The following is a 12,091-nucleotide window of genomic DNA, read 5'->3' on the forward strand; positions in this document are numbered from 1 at the left end:
AAGGCAAAGCTGCCGGGGACAGGGAGGGAAAGTAAAAGTATTATCATCCTGGGCTGGCTGGTTGTCCAGGGCTCTGCCGGTGTCAGCTCGCTGTGTCCCCAGCCGCGGTCACCGCTGTCACACTGGTGGCAGCTGGCACGGCCTAACTCTGAGCTCAACACTGGGATGGCAGGAGAGGTTTGCACAAAGCCACCTGCTTAGTTAAAGGAAGCGTTATAAAAATAGTGTTTAAAAAGAAGGATAAAAGGAGTTTTAGAGTGAGGAAGTGTTCACTAGATCCTGGTCTGGCAATTCCATCCAAACGAGGTGGAAAAAACAAAGTGTTATCTGTTCCTTTCTTTGGGGAAAGGGCATTTTTAGAAGTGCTCCAAGAAGCTAAAACAAAGTCACTGGCATTCCTTAAGGGAAAATAGTCTCTGCTCTCCCAAACATCCCCAAATCCCCCAATGCAACTTCTGGCCTTCATTCCCCTCACTGCCAAAGCATAATTCTAGGCTAGATCACAAAATTCCAACTCTAAATCTGAGTGACCAACAACCTGATCCCTCCTCTTGCTTCGACCTCATTGGCAATGCCACATAGTTTTCTGAATTAAACGAGGTGCAGGTAGAGCAGATCTTCCTCCCATCTCTCTCCACATCCAGCACAGTGTCCTGTTTTCCCTCCCAGCTGAAAGTGGGTTCCGCGTCCCCTGCCCAGCAGTATTCCTGCCCATGAGAAGCACATCCTAAGAGCTATTTAAACATCCTCTCTTTAGGTCCCTATGAGACAAAGGGTCCCCAAAGCACTCCAGACTAACACCTCCTACCCCAAAGACCTGCTGCCTCAGCCAGCCTCACTGCTCCTGCAGCGGGTCAGGACTGACAGAAACCAGAGGTGGAAACATCTCAAGGCTGGAGCAGTTGTTACTTGGCCACACAAGCAAGGAACCACTAGTTAAGTGTCATCTCACCTCAGCAACAAAAATAAATCACCAGAAGCCTTTGAGGAATGAAGCCAAGGGAATCATGAGGATATTCACAAGCTGGTAACAAGACTTTTTTCTCCCATCAGAAAATCTGGTTTTGCTCTTAAAGAAAGGAGAAAGTCTTGAAATAAAAAAATGGATGTTCCAAGTCACTGAAAAGTGTAGCTCCTTTCAACAGCAGAAGTCCTGCCACACAGGAGGCAAATAAGGAGGAATATAAAACAGCTTTTCATGTAAGAACAAGCCTGTCCGGGTGTATCAAAGTTGTTACAAGCTCTCCCTAAAGAACTCAATCAGTTTAGCAGCCACAGTCTGGATAAGCCTACAGAATTTATCCCAGAGAACCTTTCCAGCAGCCAAAGCTCATCACATCCCTTTACACCACTGCAGGCTCATTTCAAAGGCATTTACTGCCACCCCTGGGGAGAAGCCCTTGGGCATGTAGGAAGGGAGAAGACAACATGACACTGCCCCCAGTCAGTCACCTGCACTGTCACCTCCTGTGCTTTCCCCAAGTGTGTGCAATGCCACAGAGCAGCACCTGCCTGGGCAGGTCACCCTCAGGGCACAAAGCTACTCTGAAAACATGCAGAACTTCATCTCCAAGAAATGCTTTCACCCTGACTTGCCTGCTGCCTTCTCAGGTCACTTCAAGGAGACTTCCAGCTGTTCAGAGCAGGAAGCCTCATGGATGCTCCTGTTACAAGGGAGAAAATCCAGCATTAGAGAACCCTACACTTGCCAGGGGGACCTGAAATGGACAGCCCAGCCCAGGTATTCAGGGAGGTGAGGGCAGAGATTGTACATGGAATGTGAGAGCTACAGCAGTATTTAGAGCAGTTCTGAGGCAGAAGTGTTTGCAGCAGGTCCAATTCTGTCCAAGAGTGATGCTCTGGTCCTATATTTGTGCCTTCCAGCTCACTGCTTGGCCTCATGAGGTGTGGCCAACAGCCTCCCCAGTGCAGGTACCCAAGAGCTGAGACCATGAGATCACCTGGAATAGATCAGCAACACAAGGCAGGAAGAACATCCATCCAGTGGTTAGAGCAGACAGGTTGCTTCATCACACAGCTGTCCTGGTCTACCTGTTCCATTTTTCCTGGAAGAAAACTGTACCCTCTAGGGAAGATTGCAGCAGAGAGGGATAGTGTTGCCACAGGTATTAATTACAGATTGCTTCAAACCTTCAGTTGCTCTTGCAACACAGCAGCAACACCTGGCTGCACCAGTGGTACTTGAGCATCTTCTGAAGAGGCAGAGATTGCCTGGGATTGCCAATAAGAACACAGGTACATGCACCAACCTGTCCTGCAGTCTCCCCACACAGTTTGGTGAGAATTACAGTAGCCTGTGAAGAATTGGCCTTCAGTGAAGGAAATAACACCAGTAAAAAGAGCTGAAAGCTGCCAACATCCCTCCTGCTAGGGTGATTCTAGGCCAGCAGCAGCTTAAGCAGCTCTTACAGAGATGACTGACCTTTAACAAATCAATACCCATAAGTACCCAAAACTGAGTGTCAAACAGCCACGCAGAGGTGAGCCAGCACAGCACAGAAAGAAAGGGAAAAGCACACTGGATTAGTGTTCACTCGAGAGCTTCTGCACCACCCAAGCACCTGGGTCTGGCAGTCTCTCCCTCTGAGGATTGTGGTTCTGCTCAGCTCAACACTGCAGCAGGTCAGCAGTTCTCTCCGCAGTTTGTCCCAGTCAATGTCCACCTGAGCCTGCTCAGCCATATCAAAGTGCAGCCAATTCCCTCTCAGGAGGAACAGGTGTCCAGCTCAGGACTGTGACTCCAACAGGACCAGGACACAGCAGTGGATCAGCCCCAGCAGTCAGCTAATGGCCAGGGCCTGTATGCCCCTTGGATTGTGCCAGAAAAGGACTCATTGCAGGTCAGAACTGTACCATGTCTCTTCCTGGCAAGAAGTACTATGAAACAATATCAAGGTTACTGTGACCAGAGCTTAATGCAGAGTAGTATTATGTAAGCCACTGAGGCAGAAAACCCCAGTGCTGTGCCTGTCTGAGCCTCAAAATACATCTGTCTTCATTGCACGTGACTAGTGTCCATTTCTTGTGTTTCAGAATCCTGATTGTGGCTGGATATGCTCCAGTTCAGGGCCAGAGAAGCTGTGAGGCCTCCCTGCAGCAACAATCCTGCTCTAAGGCTGTGCGTAGTAAGGCTTGACTTGAAACTACACTTCACTCAGGGATTAAAACCACCACAGTCTTGCTTTTAAGAAGACCTCGTTGGTAAGGCTGTTCTGGATTCAGGCAGTTTCAGTGCACAAAGCCACCAGCTCTCATTGTGCCCTCCAACCTCAGCTTCTCAAGTCTCTTTCCCAGGCAAAAGGATCCAAAGTGCCAGGTGACAATCACCAGAAACTGGTGCAATCTTCTTCTTTGCATGCCCCAGGGATGGCCAAGTGCAGTGCAGACATGAGGGAGAAGAATCCAGAAGCTACTTGAATGGCAGAATGTGAGACTTCATGGAATACATTCTATTCACAGGAGGAAGATCCTTCTATACTCACCCACCAAAATTCACTGGAGTCAGTCTGTCTTTTCCCCATCAGAAGTTACTCCACGTGTTACTTCCATGATACAGGAGTCCATGCCTTCAGGGATATGCACACAGAGGGTTTCTTTCTCCCCAAACTTAGTGTCATTGAAAAAAAGATACAAAGTACTGCTTTTGGCAGCAAAGAGGCATTTGAGATTTGAAAAAAAATCTGGAGTGCAGGACCCAAGTAGATGGGGAAGTAATCAGTCCTTGACCTAATAAATAGAGTAGAAGGAAGTCTTCAAGGTGACCAGTAGCCCAAACCACACCTGAAGTCCTGCAGGGACCACTAGGAGCCTTAGTGCACCACACTGCATGGGGGCATCTCCCAGGATCCACTGCCACACAGTTTCTCTGACACCTTTTCATAGGCTCATGGACTATTTGGAATCTTGAAGTTCCTTTGCCTTCTTCAAAATCAGGTGAACATCAGAGATAGGATAATCCTATGGCAGAGATACAAAGCGATTTCAGTGACTGCCCAGCATTCCTGGTACAGATTGTTTGCCTTGAGCAAGGCAAACCTTGACAACCACATTCTTGGCCTATTATAACATTCTGCCACGTTCAGTTATTCCCTTAACAGCTACAGTTTCCTGTTTTGTAACTGATCAAACCTCAGTACCCTTCAAGAATGTTTGTTGTTTTTCACTTTGTCCTCCAAAGGCACAGCAAGCTGACCTGCCACAGGGCTCTCTTCATGCCAGAGAGCCTTATCAAAGCCAGTATCTTGCACAGCCCAGAGCAGGAACTGGCAGAAGCAGAGATATCCAACTGTGCAGTGCAGTTTCCAACCTCAGGCTCTCACAGATCTCAGAATGAAACAAAACCCTCTGGCCGAACAATTTAACAGTTTTACAAAGGGTTTCACATCTTTGCTTGAAAAGATTCAATTGTTCTGCAAACCAAAGGAACATTAGAAACCTCCAGTCTAGGATCATTTCTCTGTAGGCTAGAATGGGTGTACAAGCAAAAGATTCCCACTTGCAGTTATGAGTGTGCTGTAAGATTCCTTCAGATTTTCCTGCCTGCAAACATCAGAAATGTGGTGCTTCCCTTCAGCCAGGTATGCCCTTCTCATATACTGTCATCTTCTCTCACAGTACTATTTTAAGACTTTTAAAATTGCTATATTTGAATATAAATTGATTGTGTATAAATTGATTGAGCATAAATTGACTGAGCATAAATTGCTCTAACCCTAGGCATCAAATCCTGGGCTCAAAGCCAGGTTGGATCAACCCTTGAGCAACCTGCTCTGGTGGGAGGTGTCCCTGCCCAGGGCAGGGGGTTGGGAATGGATGATATCTAAGCTCCATTCCAACCCCTTAACATACTATGCTCCCTGTGCCCCACTATATTTAATCCTTACCTGTAGCAGCCTCATGTTCAGAGTGAAATCTCCTTCCAGCAACTGATCCCGGATGAGTCTGAAAGATGGAGATTATTCCAGCTACTTTTGACTCTTTCCAAAGGAACTTCAAACCCAGACTGCACTGTGCACTTACCCAGGCTTTCAAAAACTTTTACTCCCTGTGTGAACAGTGACTATAACCTATACACCAGATGCCTACAGGAGACTCCTGGATCCATGGATTTAGGTAAAGGAAGGAAAGAGAACAGCAGGAAGACTGTACTTACGTCAGCATGGCACAGCAGACGAGCAGGAGGAAGTCGAAGCGCTTGTCGTCGGCGAAGAGAGAGTCCCAGATACGGATGACATCAGGCAGCAGGAACTCTTGGGACAAGAGCAGCGTCAGCCAGCGGAAGGCAAAGAACTGGGGTTTGATGTTCTGTTCTTGCTGTCAGACAGGCACCAGGCAAACAATGAATATGTGCTCCCAGCCAGTTCCCTACAAGCAAGAGCTGTACCCATGTTTCCATCCCTCTCTCCTCCCTGGCACTGCTCTAAGCTGCCAGCTCCTCCTGCAGCACAGCAAACCCTCTGCCTCCTTTGGACACTCTACATTGAGGCTAGACTCAGACTTTCAGTGCAGCCATGCTCCACACCTGCAGCCAAGCTAGAGAATGCTCCTTATCCCATGGAGTAAAGGAAGCTTTTCTCCCTAAAAGCACTGTTTGTGTTAGTTCCGTTAAGCCTGCCAAGGAATTTTTAAGTTCCCAATTGAACAGGCTTTTATCTGCACAGCCACAGTCCTCCCCCACCAGCAGAGCTCTGTTTGTCAGGATTTCCTCTCCCTTCCACAAACCCTGTACTTATCAAAAGGTTTACTATTCACAAAGAGAAACAAAGATGGAATGGAGTTCACACTGGTGGTCAGTAAAACATACTGTAAGCACTTCTAGCCTGAAGCTTTCCTGTTTTCTGATGTTAAATCCAAGGGACCACAAGTTTAATCAAGGTCAAGCAAGTTCAGGATCCTGCTGATATTCTCAGGCACCAGCTGCTGAGGGGCCAAGACCATTTCCTTCAGCCAAGCACTGAGCAGTTTATCTTGTCCCCACTGAATCAGCCACCAGCCAACACTGTGGGTTGTGCCACTGTGCTGACAAACCATCCTTTGGATTATAAAAGACATATAGCCTGATTTTTCCAGATTAAGCAGTTTATCTGTCCCCACTGAATCAGCCACCAGCCAACACTGTGGGTTGTGCCACTGTGCTGACAAACCATCCTTTGGATTATAAAAGACATATAGCCTGATTTTTCCAGACTCAAGAAGTTCTCAGTGTGACTTGGTGAAGGCTGGAGTAACAGGAGCAGCTTTGCCTTCCAAATTCTCCTTGGACTTCCACACCAGATGGACTGTAGACGTTTATAACAAAAGCTGCCTACTGCATGTTCTGCAAAACTCACACAAACTCGAGGCACTCAGAGACCCTTGGATGAAGAATGCTAGAATTTAGTGGGTGGGATCATCCAGCTTGCTGGATTTCCCTTTCCTTTTGGAATGACCTCCATGCAGTTTAAGTCAATGCTTGTCAGGGCAGCCAAGGACAATAAAAATGTGTGTGTGGAGAAGGAGATATTATCTGTTTTGTGCTTAGAGACAGACACATCATTTCTGCAACCTCAGATGCTGAACAACTCTACAGCAAACCCATGTTCTGCCTGATAAACTACAAGACAGTAAATACTCCAGTTCCAACTATACCTCAGTGCAGGTGACCAAGGATCATGGCCAAGTCATTTTGGACTCCCAGCTGGCAGCTGTGCAACAAGCATTGTTTGCTTTCAGAGCCAAGCAGGGGAGGAAGCTTTGCTGTGTCAGCTTGCTCTGGGCTCTCTCCAAGGAGAGTTTGTTTCAGCTCATAGATAAGGAAGTCCCTAAGCCCTTCACACACTGTTCTTTCAAGCACAGTTTAACAGAACTGGCTGACACTCACAGGCACTGTTAAGCTCCACACCTCACATCCCACCCAAGACCCAGAGAAACACCAGGCTCCTCACCAGTTTCAAATACAGCTCCACATCTTTCTCCTTCAGGGTGGAGTACACCTTCTCCATCTTGTAGGTAATGCCACACTGAGAGTCATCCAGGCTCTTAATGAAGTTATCCCGAATTTCAGCCATCAGGTTGGTAAAGCAGAAAAAGGTGTCTGCTTCAGCATGCTCTGGGGGAAAACCAAACAAGTGTGAGTGATCAGAGGAAGCACCACTGGCAGAGGCACAGCTTTAGAACTATTCTTGCTCCATGACCTGGTTGCTGTACTGGATTCAAGTAGCACACCCCACAAAGACTTGGCTTGCTTGGTCTGGGACAAGGCTAGATAACGTTGGTTTTTTTTAACTAGAAATGTCTACAGGGCCACTGCAGATACAGACCCAGTGTGCAACATGAGGTCTTCATGACATTATGTCACAGTTATCTGTGCCCAAGAACATCATTTGCTCTCCCTGCCACCAGTACACACCCTCAGAGCAATGAGGCAGAAATAACAGGCAAAGTCCTCCGGTTCCATTCTTTTCTTACCATACATATATAGTATGAACAAACAAGTGCTTCTAAAGGGATTTTAAGTTTTACAAAGTACAACTTAGATCCATGCAAAACAAAGAAACCCCCCTCAAAAATCCTCACTTCCCACATTCTCACCACTCCCAGCCCATCCAGCTCCTACCAGTTCTCCCTGATCCCTGAAACTGCTCATGCCATGCAGACAAAATGCAGTGTGACAGCTATTCCTGAGCAGCCAGAGCCCCTCACCTTTCCATTCGCTGTTAGGGTCTGTAGCAAAGGTGTAGTAAAGAGGCCCCACGATTTCATTCATCCCCTGAACATATGCTATCCCAGGGTTTAGCTTGGCATAGATGAAAAGGATTCGCTCCACCACTTCCCAGTGAGCTTCACAGCCATTGGGCAGAACTTCATATTCACTCAGAGAACTGGAGGTGGTTTTAAGAGGGGAGCTCACCTGGAAAGCAAGGCAAGACCAGGGCTCAGTCAGGATAACCAAGGGGCACAGATCATTCGGCACATAGAATCATCACGGAATCACAGAATCAACTGGGTTGGAAGAGACCTCAAAGATCATCAAGTCCAACCCTGCTGTGGCACTAAGTGCCACATCCAGTCTCAGCTTGAAAACCTCCAGGGATGGTGAATCCACCACCTCCCTGGGCAGCACATTCCAATGTCTGATCACTCTCCCTGTAAAAAATTTCTTCCTAATATCCAACCTAAACCTCCCCTGGCAGAGCTTGAGGCTGTGCCCTCTTGTCCTGCTGCTGGTTGCCTGGGAGAAGAGACCAACCCCCACCTGACTCCAACCTCCTGTAGAGGGTGATAAGGTCTCCCCTGAGCCTCCTCCAGGCTGAACACCCCCAGCTCCCTCAGCCTCTCCTCATGGCACTTATGCTCCAGTCCCTTCACCAGCCTAAGAAGCTTCAGAGACTTCCAGGTGAGTTACATTTTGCTTTTGAGTTTGAAGGTCAAGGTATTTTGTCAAGCTTGGCTTTTAATACACATAGGCCCCCAAAAGGTTTGGAGAGTTTATACCACACAAACCAAATGACTTGGGAAGCACACAGGCAAGTGAAGTCCTGGTGCTGGGTATCCCTGCAGAATGAAGCAATCTGCGCAGCCACAGACTGAATCATTGCACCATGTGATCCCACACAGTCAGAAATCACAGCAGTTCCACTTTTCTGTCAGCAAATCAGGGAAGGTATGGATGTGTTGTGATAGGAACCTTCCCCAACAGCCAGTAAGCTCTTCAAAGAGGAAAGAGACAATACATATTTCAGCAGATACTCAGCTCTTCTCCTAACTGCAAGTTTAGGAGATCCAGTTCTGGAGAACTGTAATAAATTCATAGTAAATTAACTCTTCAGTGTTTCCTTCCCATACAGGAAGACACATGCCAAGCATAAAACACCTGCGTCTTCCTGTGACTCCAACTTCCACCACAAGTCAGGAAAAAACAATCCTTAAAACCAAATACACCTATAATTCCCTACCGTCTGTCAGGCACATCAACTGGCTTTGTGGAAGCTTTTATAGGAGCCATTTAGCCCCAGAATGCACAGGATCCACTGGGCTATTTCCTTAACTCCACTGCACAAACAGAAATAGAAAGCAGCCCAAGAAAGGCTTATCCCTTATCAGCCCCAAGGCCTTGCCCTGTGCCCCAGCCCAGAGCTCACGTTGGTGACCCCACTGCGGTTCCGCGCCACCGTCTGCGACTTGAGCGTGGTTTGCTCCACGCGCCGGCGCAGCGTCTCGAACTCGTTCTGGGGGTCCAGGATCAGCAGGCAGGGGTAGTCCGTGGGGCGCTGGAAGAATGCCATGTCAGGGTAGAGCCTCCTAGGATGGACACAGAGGGAACTCAGGCACGAGAAGGAAGTACTTGCCCTGTGTTGGAGGCTCAGTTTAATATTAAACGTCGTTTTCAAAGTACAAATCACCAAACCTCTGGGGTTAGAGACCTGGGTCACTGTGTCTCACACACCTGACATCTTTGTCTATCTGGAGAAGCACTTCGTTATCCTTGAAGTAAGTGTTCCATCGGCTGTCTGGATTAGGATTGAGGGGCTGAAGGACAGACAGAAACAGAATGAGTGTGTCTCACATGGATCAAAACCCTCAGTGAACAATCACTGATTTAACATTTCTGCTGTCCCTCTGTCATGTAGCACCAGCACAGTCCTAGCACATCAGGTTCATTTTTTATCTCTCATTTTCAATCCCTTTTCACTCGTCTCTTAATGACTCTCTTCCCAGACCAGGTATCCTGTCCCATGTCAAGATTCCTGACTGCAACTCCAAACCTGTACAATGGAGATGGTCTTTGGACTCAGGGTGAGAAATCCCCACCCACACATTACTTTGGTGTTGTGGTTATGAGTCACAAGTATTCCCCTCTATTTCATCTCTGAGAAGGCTGATTAAGCACCACCACTGTGCCCAGTGAAGAGGAAACTCCTATCCCTGCAAGCCGTAGCAGACCAGTTTTCCAACATGATAAACTCTAGTCCCCTCTCCACACACACTCACTCCTCTCTCCACATCAAGTCCACACAAAGTTAACAACTAACCAAGAGAAAAACAAAGGGGAAAATTCCAAGAGATTCAAAGATCACAGTCACCTGCCTGTGGGGTTTTACAGACAGGGCAGTTTTACAGCCCTGAGGCTCCAGAGATCACAGCAGCACAGGTGATTGCGCACTAGCAGAGAAGTGAACGTTCAGGACTGGTCATGGAAGGTGCTGTATCATCTTACAGACTCTTCTGATCAGTTACTTCATTCACTCCTCCCACACATACACTCTTAACAGCACTTTCAAAGAAGGAACAAGCCAAGGGATGCAGGAAATAGTCCATTAAAAATAAAAAGCAGCAGCATTACTAGATGTCCTGCCTTCCACACCACACCTCAGCATGAAACCCCTGTCTCTTTTCTATCCTCTGCTCAGATTATCCTGCTCAGAGTCCACTCAAGGCCCTGACTTCCCAGGAGAGCATCCCATAGCTACAGGTACCTCCTGTGAGCCTCTCCCTTTCCAGCCTGGGCAGGTAGCCCCAAAGTGGAGAAGGGACTTCCACAGCTGAACACAGCTCCCTTCAGAGCTATTGGTGCTCTGCCAATAATTCACTATGAAAGCTACCGAGACACAAGTGCCAGGCTGGCACCTGGGAACTGTTTCTCAGGTTGGAACAGAGCCATGAGCAGCCCAGGGGTCCAGACTCCATAACAACAGTGGAGAGTTCTCTGCAACACAAAGGCTTAACAACACTCACATGATCTTCTAAGGTCACATCTTCCCTTGAGACACCCAGGTTGGCTTTGGCAATCCCAGGCTGGATGATCATTTCTTTCAGGAACTGGGAATATAGATCCCTTAAGAAAAGAAGAATTTGCAATGAAGGAGAAGATTAAGTCAAGGTAAGCACACAGAGCCCAAACAGATCTCTCTGTCCCACCCTGCTCAGCCAGGAGACAGTTGATTTTCTCCTCAGCTGAGTTCAGCTGAAGGAGTCAATCCTTCAGGCTGCTGGAGAACAGCACATTCCACACAAGAACAATTTGTTTCATGAAGGTACTTAATTATTTAAGGACTATTCTCCTTCTCAGCAGAAATCATTAGAAATAAAAAGACAAGTATCAATGTCCTCACCTCTGTTTCTTCAGCAAAGAACTCCATAAGGCTTTCTCTAAAGGGAGGTAGTTCAGGAGTATCTGTACAGGAGACAAATGCACACAAATTAGTATTGAAGGAGCTGTTACACTTGTATAATGAGCAAAACAAACACAGTGGATAGAACTGGCTCTTAGAAAACACTGGGAGCTTTCTCCAGAAAGCCCAGTACTTTGCCAAGCAACAATCAGGGATATTTCAGAGACTGGTTTTCAGCACAGACCTATTTGTAGGATTAATCAATAGCTAACCTGACTGAAATGCACTCCTAGCTTAAAACTGAGGCTGTTCACATGCAAAGTGCTGATGTCCACAAATTACTGCTGACTCTGAGTGGCTTTTAAGCTCTGCATTTATTGTTTGTTTGTTTACCCTTTCAAGTTCCCCCAAAAACACTCCATGCACTTAACCAACCCAAAGCATCACTGCCAAGAACCGAGAGCACCCCGAGCCAAACACACCTTCCAGCAGAGGCAGCGCAGCCCACCATCAAAGGGGATTCCTGTGGAACACCAGGCAGAGAAACAACCACGTTAGCCTCAGTCTCCTCACAGACACACCTGGCAGCGTTTTTCCTCCCCAAGGGGCACGAAGTTTCCCTAGGGACGCCGTGGGGTTATCCACGAGGGCGCCTGGGGCAGGCAGGAGGCTGCACAGCTGACAGAAGAGCTGAGACACACCGAGAGGGGAAGGAAGGTTCGCTGGGAGGTTGGTGACCGTGCCCAAAAGCTGTGCAGGATCGGGGAAAGGATTCACCATCCCGGGAGATTTTCGAAACGAAATTGGATGTGGCACTTAGCGCCATGGTCTAGTAACGACGGAAGGGTTGGATTCCATGATCTTTGAGGTCTCTTCCAACCAGGTTGATTCTCTGATTCTAAAGGCTTGGAAACCCCCCCAGCCCCGTGCTGCCAACACCCACCGCTCCGCACCAGCTCCGGGACAGTCACCTGCGGCAA

At 47.8% G+C, this 12,091-nt stretch overlaps 1 protein-coding gene across 1 annotated transcript; it reads right to left on the minus strand.

The window, feature by feature from the left end:
- Window positions 1–3,551: 3,551 nt before the first annotated feature.
- TBC1D13 (TBC1 domain family, member 13) lies at window positions 3,552–11,634 on the minus strand (the record flags this gene model as incomplete). The annotated part of the gene is made up of 10 exons (XM_009076934.1): window positions 3,552–3,978; window positions 4,905–4,962; window positions 5,174–5,334; window positions 6,945–7,108; window positions 7,702–7,909; window positions 9,141–9,300; window positions 9,446–9,528; window positions 10,735–10,834; window positions 11,112–11,173; window positions 11,594–11,634. Coding segments are annotated over 10 exons (1,103 nt in total), but the record flags the coding sequence as incomplete, so codon positions are not given.
- Window positions 11,635–12,091: the final 457 nt, after the last annotated feature.

The sequence above is a fragment of the Acanthisitta chloris genome, unplaced genomic scaffold, assembly GCF_000695815.1.
Source record: "Acanthisitta chloris isolate BGI_N310 unplaced genomic scaffold, ASM69581v1 scaffold4126, whole genome shotgun sequence".
Lineage (NCBI taxonomy): Eukaryota > Metazoa > Chordata > Aves > Passeriformes > Acanthisittidae > Acanthisitta > Acanthisitta chloris.